The 19,475-nt window shown below is 45.4% G+C and overlaps 1 protein-coding gene across 2 annotated transcripts; it reads left to right on the forward strand.

Annotated features, from left to right (window-relative positions):
• The first annotated feature begins 10,972 nt into the window (after positions 1–10,972).
• Positions 10,973–19,273, forward strand: G6PC1 (glucose-6-phosphatase catalytic subunit 1). Of its 2 annotated transcripts, none has more exons than XM_019747651.2 (5): positions 10,973–11,127; positions 13,523–13,632; positions 15,530–15,635; positions 16,250–16,365; positions 17,578–19,273. In XM_019747651.2, the coding sequence occupies exons 1-5, from the start codon at positions 11,093–11,095 to the stop codon at positions 18,087–18,089; spliced, it is 879 nt and encodes a 292-aa protein (XP_019603210.2). In that variant the 5' UTR covers positions 10,973–11,092; the 3' UTR covers positions 18,090–19,273. The 2 variants fall into 2 exon arrangements, with proteins under 2 accessions (XP_019603210.2, XP_019603209.2); XM_019747650.2 differs by having other exon boundaries at positions 10,984–11,297.
• Positions 19,274–19,475: the final 202 nt, after the last annotated feature.

The following is a 19,475-nucleotide window of genomic DNA, read 5'->3' on the forward strand; positions in this document are numbered from 1 at the left end:
GTAAATGCTCTCATCTTGTCCTCAAAACAAAAGCTGTGGGGGAGCCAAGAAGGCTTCTCTTGGCTGTTTCACCTCTGCTTCTCCAGGTGCAGGGATGAAGAGAGGGGACCTGTGGCCCTCGGCTGCATGGGGGACTCTGCTGCTGTGGCTCGCTTGCTGACCGATGTGTGTGCAGTGGGGCTCCCCACTGAGGCTTGAGGCCCACCAAAGGGGTATGTGCACAGACAACTCCCAAGAGAAGACCCCGAGGCAGTCCCATTGCAGCTCTCCTGGGAACATATCCTTCCAGCCACAAGAAAGAAGCAAGCGAGGGTAAGGAGGGTGGGGGGTGGGAGATGAGGGTAAGGGGGATCAATTATATGGTGATGGAAGGAGAACTGACTCTGGGTGGTGAACACACAATGGGATTTATAAATGATGTAATACAGAATTGTACACCTGAAATCTATGTAATTTCACTAACAATTGTCACCCCAATAAATTAAAAAAAAAATTGCAGGGAAGGAAAAAAAAGAAAGAAAGAAGCAAGCAGACCCTGAGGAATGCAACCCAGAGAGATCCAAAGGGTCAGAATAGCAAAGATCTAGCAGGAACCTGACAAGTGAGAGGGTACCCCGGGGAATGCAGGCCCTCCAGAGACTCGAGGACCTACAGATCCCGTTGAAGGGGCCTCGAACACATACACACACACACACACACACACACAGAGTATTCGTGCGACCTCCCTGGCCTGGCCTCTTAGGGGCGCCTGCCTCCTATCCCCACTCCAACACTTGGCCTGTGGCCAATGGTTGGCCACGTGTGCTCTGCTCAGGCTCAGGTGGGTTCTATATCTTCTGTAACATTCCTCCTTCCCACATCTGGATCCTGTGAAGGGAAATAGATTATAGCATTCTCACGGGGGTTGGTTTCAGACACCTTCCCACTGCATGTTTCTCGAACTCCTTGACCAGAATATGATAGGGGCTCCCCTTTCTCGAGGACCCTCAAAGAATGTGATGTCTCAGTCTCTCCCACTTCTCCCTTTGAAATAGAGCCAATATGGTGGAGACTATGATGAGCTAGTTGATTTCCCTCTGTTACCTCATTTATTCCTCACAACAACCTTGAGAATATTATTATTCCCTTTTTACAGAAGAGAAACTACGTTTCAGAGGGATTAAGTAACTTGCCCCAAGTCAGCTGGCTATTACGTGGTGGGGCTGGGATTGAAATTAGGTCTTTGTGGAATTATACCTGCTTGCCGTCCCCTGTACCCCTGCCCTTCGTCACTGACTGGCAGGCCTGGTTAAAGAATTAAACAAGGTAATGCTTGAGAAGCACTTGGCACCTGATCCATGGTAAGTGATCCTCTAAGAGGAAAATCAACACTCAGTGGACCTGAGCAGGAACATGCACAATTGCCTTAAAGCAAAAGCTCAACCTGTATTGTACCTGAAATCACGGGGGAGCTTGTAAAAACTCCACATTTCCAGGCTGCACCTCATACCAATGAAATCAGAATCTCTGGGGGTGTCGCTCAGGCATTAGCAACGTAAATTTCCCCCAGGTGACTCTAACATGTAGCCAAGGTTGAGAAAACCCTGGGAGAGCAATGCAGTTCCAAGCTGGCCAGGGGTTTAAGGTACATAAAGAATGTGTCTGTCCGAAGGCACAGAAAAGGAGCATTACAGAGGCTGCCCTGGCAGTGACAATCCAACCGTGTCTGGAGCAGAGGACGCGCCCAAGGCCAGTTCAGCCCTGGAGGCACATTAGCCACACAGATGGCAGCCCCAGGCCCTATCAAACCTGTCTCATGACCAGCTGCTGATTCTGGTTCACAGCTTGATGGGCCAGCTTTCCACCACACCTTGCTCATGGGAAGAAATGGGCAAATCAGTTAAATCTCTTGTGTAAATCAACTAATTGGTATTCTGATCATAATTGTTTTTCTTGACACTTACTGTAAATGAAGATTAACCTTCACATGTTACTTTGGTAAATTTAGATCTTCCCGGAAAGACAATCCCCCTTGGTGAGTTGATAAACCTGGTTTCTGATTTAGGCAGCTCCCTCCCCCCACACCACCACCACCACCACCACCGCCACCGCCCTGGGACTGTGGTGATTTCACCAAGTGTCATGTGGGGCACCCTGCTCACTGCGCCATTTGTTATGCAAGGCGGTCTGCGGGGTGTCATGCGGGATCTCACAGGACATGGTGAGGCCAAAAAGGAACACCCAAGGAGCCATAGGTAGGGGAGTCGTACTATTATATTCTCGCTGGGCTGGCGGTTGGGTTGGAGACACAGGAAGTGGGAGCCACACAATTCTCAACCCTCACTGTGCCGCTTGCAGGCCCAGCCACCATCTTTTTGGTAGCCCCCATTTTCTGCTAGCGTAGCCATAGCAGTTATATTAGTGGCCAATGGCTCCCTGGTTGCAGCTGATGGCCATGTAATCACAGTTGATGGCCATTTACTACCTGAGCCAGCACCTTTCTATGTGAGGCCGAGAGCCTGGAAACTGCTTTCTGGGGCTCTGTCCCCACACCAAGAAACCATTGTGAGGTGTCCTAGAGAAAGCCAGACTCTCATGACACAATCCACACCAGCCTCGCCGTGGACTTCATGTCTAACTACCTGAGCAGAGACTCACTGTAAGCGAATTCCCACCTTCCTTCCCTCCCCCTCCTATAGTTTTTGCTTGGCCAGCTGCCCCTTATAAATCTTCAGAGTGTCCCACTCTCCAGGGCACATTAGATTGTCTATAAACTGGGTTCACACCCCCTACCATCTTGATGCCCTGCACTCCAGACTGTCCCAACCTTGTGCCCTTCCCCACATAGGCTGTCCCCACCCACTCATGCCTCCGTCCATGCACTCCCCTCCCCCCTTCCTCTGGTTCCTTCCTCTTTCCCCTTCCTCCCGTCTTCATCTAGTGATACCTTATTCATCCTCTAAAACCCAACTCAAATATCACCCCCTCCATCTTTTCCTGCTCATTGCTTTGTTCTCCTTGCTACCTTAGTACTTTAAACAAAACTCTCCAATGGATGTTCACACACTGAACTCTAGTTCATTGTCTACATGTGTCCTCCCCTCATTCCTCATCATAGAACCTGAGCTTCCTGGGCAAGAACCATATCCTGTTGGCCTTGGTGGCATGGTGCCCATGCTGTCATGCCCATTATGGGTGCTTAAATACATCTTTGTTAAAATCTAAACAAACAATAACAGTTGTTATAGTCAAGTAATTCTTTGTCTTGTAAAAAGTCATTTCATATCCAGTTTCTCCTTTGATTACCTCTAAAAAAGGAGATCTAAGGAAATACAAAGATTCCGAGTGAAAAATATCCCTGGTTGCACAGGTTAAGCTAGGACACAGCGCAAAAGGGCAACACTGACATGTTGAGCCCGAGCATTTCCTCTCCAGATGAAACCTGTACCGCTGGAACCAGCAACCCAACAAAGGTTGTAAGAAGGAGATGTGACAGACAGACAGATGGCATGTCTGTAAATCAGTTCCCCATGCTGGGCTTTCCCTGAAGCAGGCAGGAGGGGCCCAGTACCTGGAGCAAACCTAAGATGACATGGTGTGGGAAGGTTAGAAGCATCGGCTGGGCATTGGACCCCCAAATGCTATAGAATTCAGCATGTATGTATCTGAGGCAGCAAATCAATGAGTTAATGTTTTCCTCATTCTGCAACATGGTATAATGGTTTATAGTGCAGCTTCTGGAGCCAGATTGCTGAGGTTTGGACCTGGCAACGTATTTAACTTTTCTGGGCCTCACTTTCATCCCCTGAAAATGGGGACAGTAATAAAATCTATACCAGGATTTTTATGAGGATTAAGTGAGTTAATCTGTGTAATTTTCCAAGACTAGTTATTGGCATATAGTAAATGGTCAATGAATGCTAGCTATTATTTAGTATTTTATTAACCAACATCTACTGGGTGTTACTGCATAACAAACCGCCATAAAAAATAGTGGCTTAAAGCAATAAACCATTTTATTTGCTCATTATTCTGTAGGTTGGCTCTTTGAGCTCGGCTTAGTTGGGCAGTTCCTCTGTTGGAGTTGCCTGGGATCACTCATGGCAGATATCTGGCAGAGAGACTGGGGCTGAATGGTCTAAGATGGCCTCACTCACGTCTGACTGGTGGGGCTGGCTGTCAGACAGGCCACATGTTACAGCAAACTGTCTCCAGCAGGCCAGCCTGGACTTCTCCCCTTTGTGGTCCAGGGTTCCAATGGTAGCCCAAAGAGGGCAAGCCCTCAGTGAGTGAATGCTCTACAAGCCTCTGCTTGTATCATATCTGCTAATGTCTCATTGGCCAAGGCACAAGATCAAGCCCAGATTCAAAGGATGGAGACATAAACTTCCTGTCTTGATGGGAAGAGAGGCAAAATCACAATGCAAAGGGGCATGTGGCAGCACTGGGAGAAACCATCACAGCCACCTAAACAATTTACCACACTGGCACCAAGTGTGTAAGCAGAGCTCAGTTCTGGATGCTGGAAGGGATGCTTTCTTGGCCCTCAGGGTTCAGGATGGCAGAAAAAGGGTTAAGGCATATGTAAAATAATTGTAATACAAGGGTTGAACATGCTGAGTGCCCTAAGAATGGTTAAGTGCTAGGGGAGTTCAGGTCAGAGTGATTCCTTATAGCTGATGCTGGGTAAGCATCAGTGGGTTGGGAAGGCTTTATTAGCTTGGCCTTGACATATGTTTAAAATCTGGACATGTGGAGATGGAGAAAATGATATTCCAGGTGGAAGGAAGAACAAGTTAGGCAAACCAAGGCATGGTTGGGAAATCCAAATCCATTAGTATATCTGGAGTGAGGGGTCCACGAAGGGGAGTTACAAGTGATAAGGCTGGAAAGATAACCTGGGGTTCGACTGTAGGTGAGTTTGAACTTCATTCTGTGTGCAATGGGGAGCCACTGGATATGTTTTATGTGTTAAGTGAAAAGAACAGTATTATGAGGCTCCTTTGCCAGCAGTCCGTAGTATGGCTTGGGTTGGGGCATGAGAAGAGGAGTAGGAGGGCAGAGGGATTGACAAAGGGCAGCAAGAGTAGAAAATCAAGCAAAAGTCAGAACCTGATCAAGGATGATTCAAGGGTTGCCAGGCTCATTGACTATGGGATGGCAGTGGAGGAGGAGATGTATTTACAAAGCAGAAGTCTGGAGAAAGAACAGGTCTGGAAGGAACTTGTACATTTGGGGAATGCATGGGACATTCAGGTGGTACCCAAGTGGGGTCTAACATCACGGTGACTATGGGAGGAGGAAGAGAAGAAAGGAGAAGAGAGCTTGCTGAGCACAGTGAGGGCAAGCATTTCAAAGCAGTTATCTGTCAAAAGTTACAGATGTAGCCAAAAGATTAAGGAAAAAGAAGGATGAGAAAAGGCCAACCCGCAGATTTGACAGTGAGAAGGTCATGATGACTTCCCAGAAGAGCAGAGGAGGCAGAAGTTGCACAGAGTTGAAGACAGCAATGGGCATCCTGATCTCTGGAATTCAAGGTTGGAGAGATCCCCTGGACTTACATGATTCCAGGGCTGCCCTCCTTCCACTCCAAACCTACTAAAGTGAAGAAAATATTTAAAATCTGAAAACAAACACTGGCTTTTCTTTCTATCCTAAAGGACGGAGGCATGCGAGACTCTCCTTGCCCGTCTCCCTCTCTCTCCCACCCACTGGCTGGAGATCAGGCACTGTGAAGACTGGTGTCCAGGGAGACAGGCGTTGGCGGATAGACGGCTGTTTACTTCCAGGCAGAGCTCTGCTGTGTTTTCATAGCTCAGAATAGTTCCTTGGCCCTCTCCAGGCCTGGGGGGTGGGGAAAACCTCACTGTGTGTTTTCAGGACAATTCAGGGCCTCACCTCTTCCTCTTTCTCTGCATCATGGTCCCCATTTGAGAACTCTCAGAAGGAGTAAGTTGTGGGTTAAGAGGGTCCAAGACTACTAATTTCCTAATTATGTCCCCCCTAACTGGACTCCAGAAGAGGGAAGGATAATAACTGACTGTACAACATGCGAATTTTGGTTGGGATGAAAATTCCACAGCTATTAAAGAAAGAGTTGATTAAAGGACTAGAGGGCAGAGCTGGGGGAGAAAAAATGGGTAGGGAGAGAAGAGAGTGGAAGGCATGACCCCACCCCCAATCTAGATCTCAGCTGGATGCCAGATTCTACGCAGGGAGCTGACTTCTGATTGAGAATTGTAGGGGGCTTCTCTGACTCTGGGTGCACCTCAGGTCTCAGCTGGTTTCAGGCAGCACCAGTGTTTGGAAGGTGTCCAGAGGTAGGAAAAACTGACTTCAATGAATACTCATTCAAACTCTTACTCTTTTGAAAATATTTTAGTTAAAAAAACCAAATTTTCCTTCTGGTAGTAATGAAGTATTTCTGTTTCGTCATTAAAACTCAGGCACCACCTCATTGGAGCTACTTTCAAAGGGGTACCCCAGAGTTAGACAATGTTAGAACTGAAAGGAGGGTGAAAGTCACCAAGTCTCATTTTACAGTTGACAAAAGTAAAACCCACAGAACTCTAGGGACTTGGCTAAGGTCACACAGCTCTTTAATCTTCCTATTCTTTTTCTTTTTACCTTATAAATTCTAGTGATGGCAGCGGGGGAGGAGAAGTCTCATGGGCTGCCTGCAGGAAGCTTGAGGATGTTTCTTGAGGGTCTTCTAAGGAAAAACACACCAAGCTACTACCTTCCCCCACCCACAATCCCTACCTCGATTCCACACCCAACCAGGCTGAGCTATGACTGAGAGATTGATGACATATTCCCTCCCCTTTTCCTTTAATTGGCCCCAATTCTTCCAAAGAATCGTGAGTTGAAGCAAGAAGGGAAAGCATGTTGGGGCTGGGTCCTTAGCTCACACTTCCTGTCTCTCCTCGGACAACCCCTCTTTGCCTCTGGGGTACAGACCAGGAAGAAGGGGCAATGAGCTTTTTCCAAATAGTCCCAGCCACTGTTTTGTAGGCTTACTTCCCTTGCCCCTGCCTCTGCTGTGCATCATCAACAAAATTTAACGCCTAGCAGGAGGGATTGAACTTAACAGCAAGAATGTTTCCTAGCTGCTAGGGTAGTTTGGCACTGCCAAAAGTTGGAGAAGTGTCACCATCTGGTTGTGAGGGAACTGGTTGACCATTTGTGGAAAACAGGATATTCTCTGGAGGAAACAAGAGCTTTTGGGGGGATGGGAGTTAAAGAAGATGGAGAAAGCCGAGAGGTTGGTCAGTCTGTGCTTCCTGTAAATGTTCCGATGATTCATTTGATTTTGGTAGAAGGCAGATCCTGGAGTGGCAGGGAAAAGGGAGTGAGCGGGGAGTTTTTGACTGTTTACAAGCAAGCAAATGCACTCTGGTATTTTTCTGTGGACAAAGTGTCCAGCCCATTCTGAGACAGGCAGCATGCTCCCCTCACCTGGACAAGAAGTGCACAGTTCAAGGTCCTAAAGCTGAACTTTCTCACCATGCCGGAGATTAGTTAGCCATTTTCACTGGCTAACAATAATTAATCCACCTCTCCCTTCACTTGCTTTCCCCAACATATTTTTGCAAAAAATGAACGAGGTCACTCACTTAAAGGTGACAGCAATTGATTTAGCCAGTTTTCACTGTCTACCCCCTAAACACCTCCCCCACTGATCACTTGGTGGGGGGGAAAAAAGGTACCTAAAAAGAAATAAAGAAAAAAAGACTGTACATCTTGCAGTTTGGGCTTTAACCCTTAGAAGGAATCTCCCCTGCTGCTCAGACAAGCCTTGGCTTGAAGCTGGGTTTTGCATCCCCGATACAATGTGCAGACAAGACCCATTCTAGTGACCATAACTTAGCCAAAAAGCAGCTCCTCTCTCAGTAGAACCCAGAGCCCCAGCCAGAATAAAGGATTTGGCTACAGGAAAAGTCAGCATTTCTTCTTGGTAATAAATGTCATTTTGGGTTGAGGTGTAGGATAAATCAGGACTCCTTCCCCTCTTCGCTTTCCTGTCAGCGTGTAAACTTGTTTGAGTCAACCTTGCTCTGGGATTAGAACGTGCCAGGACTCTGGAACCAGCTGAACTTATTAACGGCAAACCAGACTGTACTTTCTGGCCCCTTTCCTTCATGTTCCTCCCAAACCAAGATTTCCCAAGCCTCTGAATTTGTTTGTGGAGAAAGTGCCTCAGGAGTGCCCAGCTCGTGTTCCTGTCGAAGAGCGGCCCATCTAACTTTCCATCCCCATTGCCTCACAGACTCGGCTGATCCTTTACCCAGAGGCCATCATTAAGTCTTGAGTCATCTTCACGAGGGACAAAATAACAAGGAGCTGACTGATATTTGTACAAATGGATTCAGTTTTGATTTAAGGATTCCCCAGTTGACAAAGTTAGTCGTGCAAATATCTAACCTCCCTGCCCCACTAGAATGTCAAGGTCCCAGAGGACAACCAAGATTTAACTTTGAGTTCCTCATAGAACCAGGCGTGGCGCTTTGCTCAGAAAATGTTCATTGAATTAAACTGAAGAACTTCTTGAAAGGGAAGACAACGGGGGTTAGAGGATGATGGAATCCCCTCCCTGGAGAGAGTTCTTTAAATGAGTGAATGCTCATCAAAACCTCTAGCAACTCAAATACTTCGCTCACATTATTCACCTCAAATAGCCACAAGTCCTTTGAGCTTTTGAGTACGCCACGATTCCTCTCTTCAGTCAACTTTCTAGCGGGCTCAGGTCCTTCAGGGTCTCACCTCTTCCTGCACATGATAAAAAGTTGCTGGAGGCAGCAGAAGGGTCTGGAAGGTAGGAAGGTAAAAACTAGCAAACAGTCTCATGATGATACACAATTGATCTGACCAAGAGGTCCCCTGCCAGGGAGGCAGCCTTCCAGAGAGAGATTCCTCCTCTGCCCTGTGTGCAGATATCAGCTACATCACACCTTCTTATCAATATAAGCATTCTCCCTGAGGTTCCTCCAGAAGACAGGGATCTCTATTTCCACCACCTCCCCACCCGCACCCCCGACCCCCATATGCTGAGAACATGATGGAACCCCAGTGGACTCAGAGACTCTGGCTGGCTCCTAGCAGCCCTGTGGAAAACCAGACAGTGGCCTTTGAATATTTTGTCAAAGGATTTGCCCTATTTGCCCTTGACTCACCTCAGATCATAGAAAATTCAGTCCCCAGGGATCACTACGATAGTTACTCAATACTTTCAAGGAAGGCTTATGTGAGTGGAGGGAAGGGACTGTCTCTTCTGGTGGAGCCTACTACCTGTGGCCTAGCAGTCCTGACAACACAGAACAGGCTTCCCCACAACACTGCCGGGTACATGCTTCCTGTACCGACCGCCCACAGCCAACACCACCATTACCTGCTCTCCAGGCTACTCACAGTAGGACAGGATTGCTTGGACCAGCAGGGACTATGTGGTCAAAGGCAGTTGGCATCTGCTTGAGGTGGGTGGGAGCTCAGGGGGTTTGGGATAAGACTCCAGATAATACCTCCTAGATGATGTTTTAATCGTTTCCAACATGGAATGTTGTCAACCTTTGCTACAGACTCATTAGCTCTGAGTTTCTTTTCCCTGTCCCCAACCTACCCCTTACAAGGCAATATGAACTTACCAATGGGAAATTTAGGTGGGTTTTAAAAAGTTTTATTGCCACTGGCTCTTATCCTTGAAAATGCATCAATTTATTACCCAATTCAGCTCCCTGCTTCCTTCAGGGTCCTAAGTGATCCAAGTGTGAGGTTTTGGTCTTGTGCAAGTGAGAAGGCAGCATTGCTTCTCATGACTGAGCATTTGTTACTTTTATTTGTTCTTTTTCTACATCCATGACTATAATCAAATTGTATTGACTTTCTGGTGAATATGAATATATATATTTATATGGAGAGAGACATATAGGGTGCCAAAAAAAAAATATACACCTTTTAAGAAAGGAAAAAACTGTATTAAAATTATGCCGTGTATTAAAATTAAAGTGTATTAAACTTAAAATTACACTTTGAGTACTTTTTTTAATTGCAGAAGTCAAACATGACTTGTATTCATCTGTTATTATTGGTATATATTGAGTATTACAATTTTAATACAGTTTTTTTCCTTTCTTAAAATGTGTATACATGTTTTGGCTCTCTCTCTCTCTCTCTCTCTCTCTCTCTCTCTCTATATATATATATATATATATATATATATATATATATATATATATATATATATTCTCCCAGTATAAATTAAAGAAAACTCAAACTACAAAAGCCCTTTCCAGAGTCCCCTAATCACCAATTTGCTGGCGTTTTCATTTAGACCCACATAGGCCTCATACTGTTTTTGCACGAACACACATTCATTCCATTGCTTAAACTTACGTGTTAAAATCCCAAAGGTCTTAATTTTCAAGAAATCAATGACTTAATTAGTGCATTTGAAGGTGATTATTTTCTGGCCCTGTGCTATGAAGCCATATGGGAAGAGGGTTTGATCTCCCAAACCAGAGGCATTTCCTAGCTAACGCAGTTAAGAAAGGCCCAGCAAGGTGACAGTACCCAGTACAATTGAACTTATTATCTTCTAAATTAATGACTTAAAACTTGACTAGCTAGAGCACCAAGACTTTTCTGTGTCCCCAAATAAGTGCACTCGCAGACTTAAGATATGAGGCATCTGTGTAAGACTCATGGTGAGCAATTTAGACTCTGTCCCGTGTCTCTGGCTGGGTTTCAGAGCCGGGAGGGCAGCCCCTGGCACTGTCAAGCAGCATGCCAAAGTTAATAATTGGCCCTGCCGAGTCCATGGCCGATCAGGCAGTTTTCATGTGCCTGTTTTTCTATTTTACGTAAATCACCCTGAACGTGTTTACATCAACCTACTGATGATGCACCTTTGATCAATAGATTTTAGACAAAAGTGTTTTTTTAGTCCAAAGATCAGGGCTGGGTTGACCTGCAGACTGGTTACAGGGCATATAAAATGGGCAAGGCGCAGGCTGATAGCAGAGCAATTACCACTAAGTCTGAAATAACTGCAAGAACTCAGCTGACGGCTTCCCGAGGGGCCAGGCAGTGAGGATGGAGGAAGCAATGAACATTCTCCATGACTTTGGGATCCAGTCAACACACTACCTCCAGGTGAATTACCAGGACTCCCAGGATTGGTTCATCTTGGTGTCCGTGATTGCAGACCTCAGGAATGCCTTCTATGTCCTCTTCCCCATCTGGTTCCATCTTCGAGAAGCTGTGGGCATCAAACTCCTTTGGGTAGCTGTGATTGGAGACTGGCTTAACCTCATCTTTAAGTGGTGAGTAAGAGCCAGACAGAGAGGAGATCGGCAAGAAAGGAAGGAGGCTGGCATTCTCTCTGGAAATGTCTGTCCATCAGAAATTGCCTTCTCCATGCTATTCAGGAAGCAACAGGTTACTCCCCTTCTGACTTTGGGTCATAAAGAGAAGACAGAGAAAACCCTGTCAGTGAGTTGGAGATATAGGAAAGGCTATTTCATGTGGATGGAAGTCCAGGTGGACTGAATGAAAACTGAATATAAGCAAAGAAACAGTTTTATTACTTTAAAGCAGAATAGGTAACATAAAAATAGATGTATGAAGGAAGAAAAATGATGTATGAAAAAGGAAACACGTAGATAATTTTAAAACCTTTTGTGTGGGGTAATGAGAAGTAATCCAGAGAACTGGGGTCCAGCCTTCGTTCAGGCTCCTACCAGCTGTATGTCCTGAGCAAGTCATAGCAACTCTCTGAGTTGCTGTTTATAATCTGTGAACTTAGGTTATCTCTGGGACCTTAATGATAATTATAGTTCGTATTTATTGAACATTTAGTATGTGCTAAGTGCTTTTCTGTGGGTACTTACTGTATTATAGGTGAAGAGACTGTGATTAGGCCAACGTGGGCAGTAAATGTCAGAGGCAGGATTTAAGGTCACGCAGGCTGGTTTTGGAGGCAAGGCTCTTTAAGAACTATGTTATATTCAGTGCTGATAATCAGACTCTTGGGGGGGGACCCCGATTTTAGCATTTGCCAATTTCTACTGTTTATATATTCCCATTATGGTCACTTTCAAGCTACCAATGGGTCCAGCTTGCAAAAATCCTGAATAGTTTACAATTGTCAGCCAGTACCAGCTGACGCTAACACATTGCTGGTTTGGCCTGTATTTCCTCATCTAGAAAATGAATTGGACCAGCTGCCCTCTACGACCTTTACCATCCCTAAAGCTATCTATGTCTACTGTCAGGTGATTCTTAAGATCTCTTCCAACTCTAATATTCTTTGGCCATGAACAATAAAAATCCTTTAGAGAAGAAAAAAAATATTGGGCTCAGAAGCCCAAGGCATATTGATGGGATGCTGAAACTTCTATTGAAAAATCTACTAAGTTTTGTCTGTAACATTCCTATTCAACAGCCTGACCCTAAAATATAAAAAGATAAAGGGTTATTCCAAACATCTGACCTCAGTTTAGGAATGATGGATTTTCTCTGAGTTGGTAGAGGTCAGAGTGAGTGGCTGTCCCTGATTCTCATGAGAAATCATGATTCTACCCCTGTAGGGAAAAGGAGGCATCCAGACAGAACTTTGACACCTGTTTCCACAATAAAAAGATATCTAGCCCTTTTAAAGGGGAAGTGGTTGCTCTTAGATATTTTGTTACAAAGCAGAGAGGTTACAGAGCAAGCATCTGAAGCTATGTATGTCCTTACAGAAAGTGATTCTGATGGCAACAGAGGCCACGTCTTCTGATGGGGCTTGTCCTTGGGGTTGGGGCTCATTCTCTGATCCCTGAGGCCTGAAGAAAGAGAAAAGGCACCTGATAGGATATGCAAGTCCAAGTTGCAAACTATAGTCCCATATTCATCCTTCCAGGATAAATTTTTCTTGGAGTTTAAAAAAGGTCACATAGGGGCCGGCCCGGTGGCTCAGGCATTTAGAGCTCCATGCTCCTAACTCCGAAAGCTGCCGATTTGATTCCCACATGGGCCAGTGGGCTCTCAACCACAAGGTTGCCGGTTGGACTCCCGCAAGGGATGGTGGGCTGCGACCCCTGCAACTAGTAATGGCAACTGTACCTGGAGCAGAGCTGCGCCCTCCACAACTAAGACTGAAAGGACAACAACTTGACTTGGAAAAAAGTCCTGGAAGTACACGCTGTTCCCCAATAAAGTCCTGTTCCCCTTCCCCAATTAAAAAAAAAGAAAGAAAGAAAAAGGTCACATAGCTGCCATGAATATGAATTTTAGGATTTGGGATTTACTTATTTATATTTGCATAAATAATATATTCAAAAAGTTAAAAATGCAAAACTCATATAAAGGATGTACCAGAAAGAGTCTCCTTCCCCTGCCTTTCCCCAGCCACCCAGTCCCTCTTCTGGGAGGCGCCAGTGCTACCGGTTTTCTGTTTAGGGTGACATGGATCTTCTTTTCACATTACTCTCTCATCTCAAAGGTGTGGACTTCAGGCCCGAGGGTTCATTCAATAACTCCAGACACGGATTCTGTTTTTCCACAGGATTCTCTTTGGACAGCGCCCCTACTGGTGGGTCCTGGACACTGACTACTACAAGACCACCTCTGTGCCTGTGATAAAGCAGTTCCCGGTCACCTGTGAGACTGGACCAGGTGAGTCCCAGCCCCTGTAGAGACAGAAGCTGGGTGGACTTTGCTCCCTATGGACACCTATTAACATGTGTTATAGATGAAGCTGTCTTTGAGGTTACATGAGAGCTACTCCTTCAAGTTTTTTGTCATGGTCTTCGATTTGGTCCAATTCCATTCTAATTCACTTCAGGAAGGCCTTCCTGAATAGCATGTTGCTTTGGAAATCTGCCTAATGTTGCCGGATCCTAAATTGCTAGTCCAGAGAGGCAAGGGCATACTCTTAGGGCTCATGAGAGTGATTGTGCTATGGCTCTTGGTCCAAGAAAGGGAAAGGGCTAGAGGCCTGAGCCCCCTACTGTCCTTCCCGGAGGCCTGGCCCAGCTGATGTGTCCTCCTGAGCCGACCATCCAAGCCCACATCCTGCCTGTATTTTATTAGTTACAGCCAGACAGGTATTGTTTAACCAAGTGACAGATTTTGTTTTTCAGTAAATAATCAGAATATCCAACCCTTTTGCTCTCCCCTGGGTCTCAGTGCTGGCATCCCTTCATCAAGAACCCTGTCCCTGACCCCCAAGCTAGGGCATAGCCCGTAATTATTTGCTCTCACAAACCCTTTGTTCACTTAGGACGATGTTCATTAATTCAGATGTGATTTATCGAATCACAGAATGTCTACTATGTGCCAGACACTGTTCTAGTAACTTGGAATACCTCAGTGAATAAAATGGACCAAGATCCCTGCCCTCGTGGAGCTGAAATTTGAATGGTGTGTGTGTGTGTACATGTGTACAATGTACCAAATCATAACAGACAAGTAAAATGTGTAGGATATTAAAAGATGACAATTTAGAAAAAGAAGGAAGAGGAAGAGGAAATGGAGGGGGAGGAAGAGGAGGAGAGAGGAGGAGGAAAGGGAAAGAGAAAAAGCAAAGGCAAGGCTTTACCTATGGGACTCCCTGGAAAGCAGACTCAGATGGAGATTAGCATGCAGGAGTTTAGTTACTCGTAGGAGCAACACTTATGAGGGAAGGATCAGAAGCCACTGGGCAGAAGGAGAAGTCCAGTTGCCATTCAGTCTCGGCCAACCCCACAGGGAGCTCTGACGCTGGAGATGGCCCTGCAGAGTTGCCCTGAATTGGATCAAGAGGACCAGGTCCTTACACCCCTGTATAGACCAGTGATTGGCTGTGGGCTACGCCCAGAGAAAAGGTAACCCTGCTCAAGACAGCTGTCTTCAGTCCAGGGTCCAGGGCAATGCCCAGAGAAGGCTGAGAGTTGAGAGTTTCTGTGACCACACTCTCAAGAGCTGAGAAAATAAGTCCTTCAGTCCAGAAAGGGATCTAGGTGAGCAGCTCAAGACCCTCTATGTCTCAGGGTAGAGGGATCAGGAATGGGAGCTGGTTGAAGAATCAAAGAGGGTGGTCAGGGAGAGAAGGTGCGAGTTGAGCAAAAACTTGAAGGAGGCAAGGGAATTAGCCAGTAAATTTCTGGAGGAAGAGCTGTCTGACCAGAAAGACTAACAATGCCAAGACGCTGAGGTGGGAGCATGTTCAAAGGAGAGCAAGGAAGCCAGCATGGCCGGAGCACAGGGAGCAAGGAGAGAGTGGAAGAGAAGTGTTGGGGGGCAGATTGGTTTGTAATTATGCATCCAGTACACTGGCTCTTTGTGTAATCTCTAGACAAGAGCTGGGCCTTCTCTGGTTTTGCTCACCACTTACTCCCAGAGCCCAGTGCCAGGCGTGTAATAGGAGCTCAATAGACATTTGTTAAAATAGAAGACTAAATGGATAAACGAATGGATGGACGTATGGATGAATGCATGGATGGCTGGATGGGAAGATGACACCCCCTAGCAGTCTCCCAGATGGAGACTTTTCACCTTTAATCCATTTATTAATCTCTTTCCTGCCCTTTAGGGAGTCCCTCCGGCCATGCCATGGGTACAGCAGGTGTGTACTACGTGATGGTCACTTCCATCCTCTCTATCTTTCGGGGAAAGAAAAAGCCGACCTACAGATATCGGTAAGAACTCAGAGATGGGGTGTGGGTGGTAGAGGACAGGAGGTGGCTCTCTCTGTAGCTGACACACCACTGGCTCTTCCTCACATTCCCCTCGCCCATCCCACACTTTGGTTGATACTGATAAGAGTTGTGGCATTTCTGCTGAGGGTGAACACAGAATGTTAGGGCTGGAAGAGACCCACTAGTGCAACCCTTAATTTTACAGATAAGGAAACAAGCCCTAACACAGGAAAGGGGCTTCTTGAGATCAGGTAGTGAGGTAGTGGCAGGGTGTAAATAAAGACCCATTTCTATATCGACCATAGAGTTGTCCCATCCAGGTTTAAAAAAGAGAGAGAGAGAGAAACATAGGACATTCCTACTACAGGGAATTCTGGGTATGCAGCCACTGTGCAAATCCTTAATTTTCAAACATATAAAACAGGGAGGTTAAAATTCACATATGCAAGGCTTCATCATGAGCCACAGGCATCTCTGAGCTTTTGAGTATGGGCTTCAATTTACAAAAATTCCACTGATGGCAGGAATCCAGGCTCCAACATTCCTGCCAGGACTGTTCTCTTTGCTGAAGGATCTGGATCTGGGTTCTGTTATGGTTGCCTCTTCCATTGCAGGTGCTTGAACGTCATTTTGTGGTTGGGATTCTGGGCTGTGCAGCTGAACGTCTGTCTGTCACGCATCTACCTTGCTGCTCATTTTCCCCATCAGGTTGTTGCTGGAGTCTTGTCAGGTATCAGCTGCTGTGGCTCTCTCCCCCTCTTCCCTTTCTATCCTATTTCTCCTTAATCAGGACAAAATCCCAGCATTCCCACCACGTTCTGTGGTTATCAATGCTGTTGCATTTTAGTGGGTTGAAAGTCAAGGATGGACGATTTGAAATGATTACTTTCTATAGGTGTGCCCAGATCTACACAATTAAGTATGTTCCAGAAATGTTGGCAAGACATCAAATTAACTTGCCCAATTGAATTAGCTTGAAATCTCTGAGCTTTTTACATTCTTTATTTCTTACTGGTCTTCAATCGAAGTGGCCCCTAGTTTTGTTTTAAGGGGCTCTACCAAATTTAACAAATTAACACAGTGTCCTAGGAAAACTCTTAATTTAAATAAATTCTTTTGCAAACCTAATAGATACCCACAGTTGGTCTTTTCATAGGTTCAGAATTTTGAATATTTGCATTTTCTTAGATCCAGTTAATAAGGTCTAGGTTAAAAAGATTTAGGTAAAGTATAAGAAAGAATTTTTTTACTTTGTTGGAGGCACCAGAGTATAAAACTTTAGGGGAATTGTGGAATTTTCCCCCTGGAAATCTGTCAGAAGAGAACACAGTGCTGAGAACAAGGCAGATGATGCTTTCATGGCAACCACGAAAGTAACACAGCATTCAGTACTGGGTTCCATGTTTGAGAAAGAGTCTGGAACCCATGTTACACGAAAGACCTGGGAATGTGTAGGTTAGAGAGGAGAATAACTATCTTCAAATGTGTTAAAGAGACTCTAGATTTACAACTTGACTCCTGTAGAAAGAATTGAGATCAACGGATGGCATTAGAGGAGGACAGATTTCAGCTCAGCACAATAAAAAACTTTTAAATAATCAAATCCATTCAAAGATTAAATGGGCTGCCCAAGTTAGCTCTCCAAGTTAGCCCAAGTGAGCTGTCCACCCCAAAGGGTATTGAAGTGGAGACATGAGGACCCCCCCTGACAGGAAATATGCAAACAATAGGAGGATGTATGTGACATGACTTCCATCTGAAAGAGTCTATGGCTGAGGACAGGCTGGAGTCACAGATGGGAATAAACCAGGTGACCCTTTAAACTAGCATTTGTGATTAATTCCACAATAGCAGGATAGATGACCCGCAGGCTCCAAACTGGCTTCTAGTTGAAGGTCCAAAGTCTTCCCTATTTCTCACAGTCATTTGTTCTTCCACTCAGGCATTGCTGTTGCTGAAACTTTCTGCCACATCCAGAGTATCTACAATGCCAGTCTCAAGAAATATTTTCTCATTACCTTCTTCCTGTTCAGTTTTGCCATTGGATTTTACCTGCTGCTGAAGGGGCTCGGTGTAGACCTCCTGTGGACTCTAGAGAAAGCCAAGAGATGGTGCGAGCGGCCAGAATGGGTCCACATCGACACCACACCCTTTGCCAGCCTCCTGAAGAACCTGGGGACCCTCTTTGGCCTGGGGCTGGCTCTCAACTCCAACATGTACAAGGAGAGCTGCAAGGGCAAGCTTAGCAAGTGGTTCCCTTTCCGCCTCAGCTGCATCGTGGCCTCCCTTGTCCTCCTGCACCTCTTTGACTCTTTGAAACCCCCATCCCAAAACGAGCTGATCTTCTATGTTCTATCCTTCTGCAAGAGTGCAGCAGTGCCCCTGGCATCTGTCAGTCTCATCCCCTACTGCCTTGCCCGGGTCCTGGGCCAGCCAGACAAGAAGTCTTTGTAAGGCATGTGGAGTCTTCAGTATTTAAAGTCAATAACTGTGATGACGAGTGAGGGCAACTAGCAAGGGCAACTAGCGACGTCTGCCAGCCCACTTTGAGGCCAGAAGTGCCAGAGTCAGCTCAGGTGACCCTCCTTCTTCCTTTGCAATTCTAATTGTACTGCGTGATGTTTTTGTGAAAAGCTAATAAGGCTATTTGAAAAAGACTTGTCTGTTAGAAGTTGGGTAGTTCTGGATTTTTTCCCTGAAGACTTATTTGTTCTTCTGTCAGATACAAAAGCCAGACTCCCAGGTAGGCTCAGTGCACAACCCCAGGCTGGGGATTGACCTGAGAATTTTCTACCTATGCTTATACTTACCCAGCAAAGGAGAAAGGAGAAGTGGATTTGATAGGGAAAGAAGGATGGATTAAGGAGGATTTTTCAGTATCTTGCATATCATGAAAATTATGTTAAATAATACCTAAGTGGCTTTTATTAAAATCTTTAGGTAAGGGACTCTCAATAGTGGTGCACCAACTTAAAGTATAATTGATAGGTAATAAGTGGGGATAATTCTGCTTCTTGTATTTTTCTACTATATACCTATAGTCATTTTATTTACTAGGATTTCAGAAGGGCTGCAGTGACCTAGATTTGTGCTAAAGTCTGAATATTCAGGCATAGTCAGCTTCTCCTCTATCACACTAGATCTTCCTCTTTACTAGCCCAGCTCTGCTTTCCCCAGAATTTTCCACTGGCTCCATGCCCACCCTGTTGGGTACTGAGATGCCTGAGGGCAATGCTGTGGTGGTGCTTTTGTATGTTTTAGTTAAGATCTGAAATCTTGGGCAAAAAGCAAGGGGAAGGAAAGGAGAGGAAGCAAGGATTCCGCTCTCCAGAAGGTCACTCCAATGTTACTTTTGATGCCTGGAGGGTAACCATGACTTCTCTCTCTAGCCCAAGTCAACCAGGAGCACATTCTTGGAGGGAAAGCCTCCTTGCCTGTTCTCTAGTCTCAGTGGATTTGCAGAATATGTCCTTAAAAAAATATGCTGAAGCCTATTTATTTGAGAGTCTTTGTTTTTGCTACTAATTATACAGTTCACCATATATTATCATTCACACCAAACATCCTGGTCATAACATCTTTGAAGAGAAAAACATATGTGTGCAGTATTTTATTAAAACATTTTATTTAAGAATGAAGTCATGTTGATTACTGTATTTTAGATGCAATGGGATCTGAAGGTTCTAATTCTGGTTCAACTAAATTTCTAGCTCTTTCTCTATTTCTCTAAACAAATCATTTAGTTTCTGTGTACCTATGTTTTCCCTTTGTAGAAGGAAGGCACTTTATCTTGGGTTGGTCAGGAGTCCAGAGAAGTTGGGGAGACTTATAAAGTGTCCA

This window comes from Rhinolophus sinicus, linkage group LG15, assembly GCF_036562045.2.
Source record: "Rhinolophus sinicus isolate RSC01 linkage group LG15, ASM3656204v1, whole genome shotgun sequence".
In the NCBI taxonomy this organism is placed as follows: domain Eukaryota; kingdom Metazoa; phylum Chordata; class Mammalia; order Chiroptera; family Rhinolophidae; genus Rhinolophus; species Rhinolophus sinicus.

Excerpts from the sequence above, each read along its gene's own strand:
- G6PC1 (XM_019747650.2), top strand. The coding sequence starts at position 11,068 with ATGGAGGAAGCAATGAACATTCTCCATGACTTTGGGATCCAGTCAACA. Across the intron at positions 15,636-16,249 it reads AAGCCGACCTACAGATATCG|GTGCTTGAACGTCATTTTGT; the intron begins GTAAGAACTCAG and ends CTTCCATTGCAG. Across the intron at positions 16,366-17,577 it reads TGTTGCTGGAGTCTTGTCAG|GCATTGCTGTTGCTGAAACT; the intron begins GTATCAGCTGCT and ends TCTTCCACTCAG.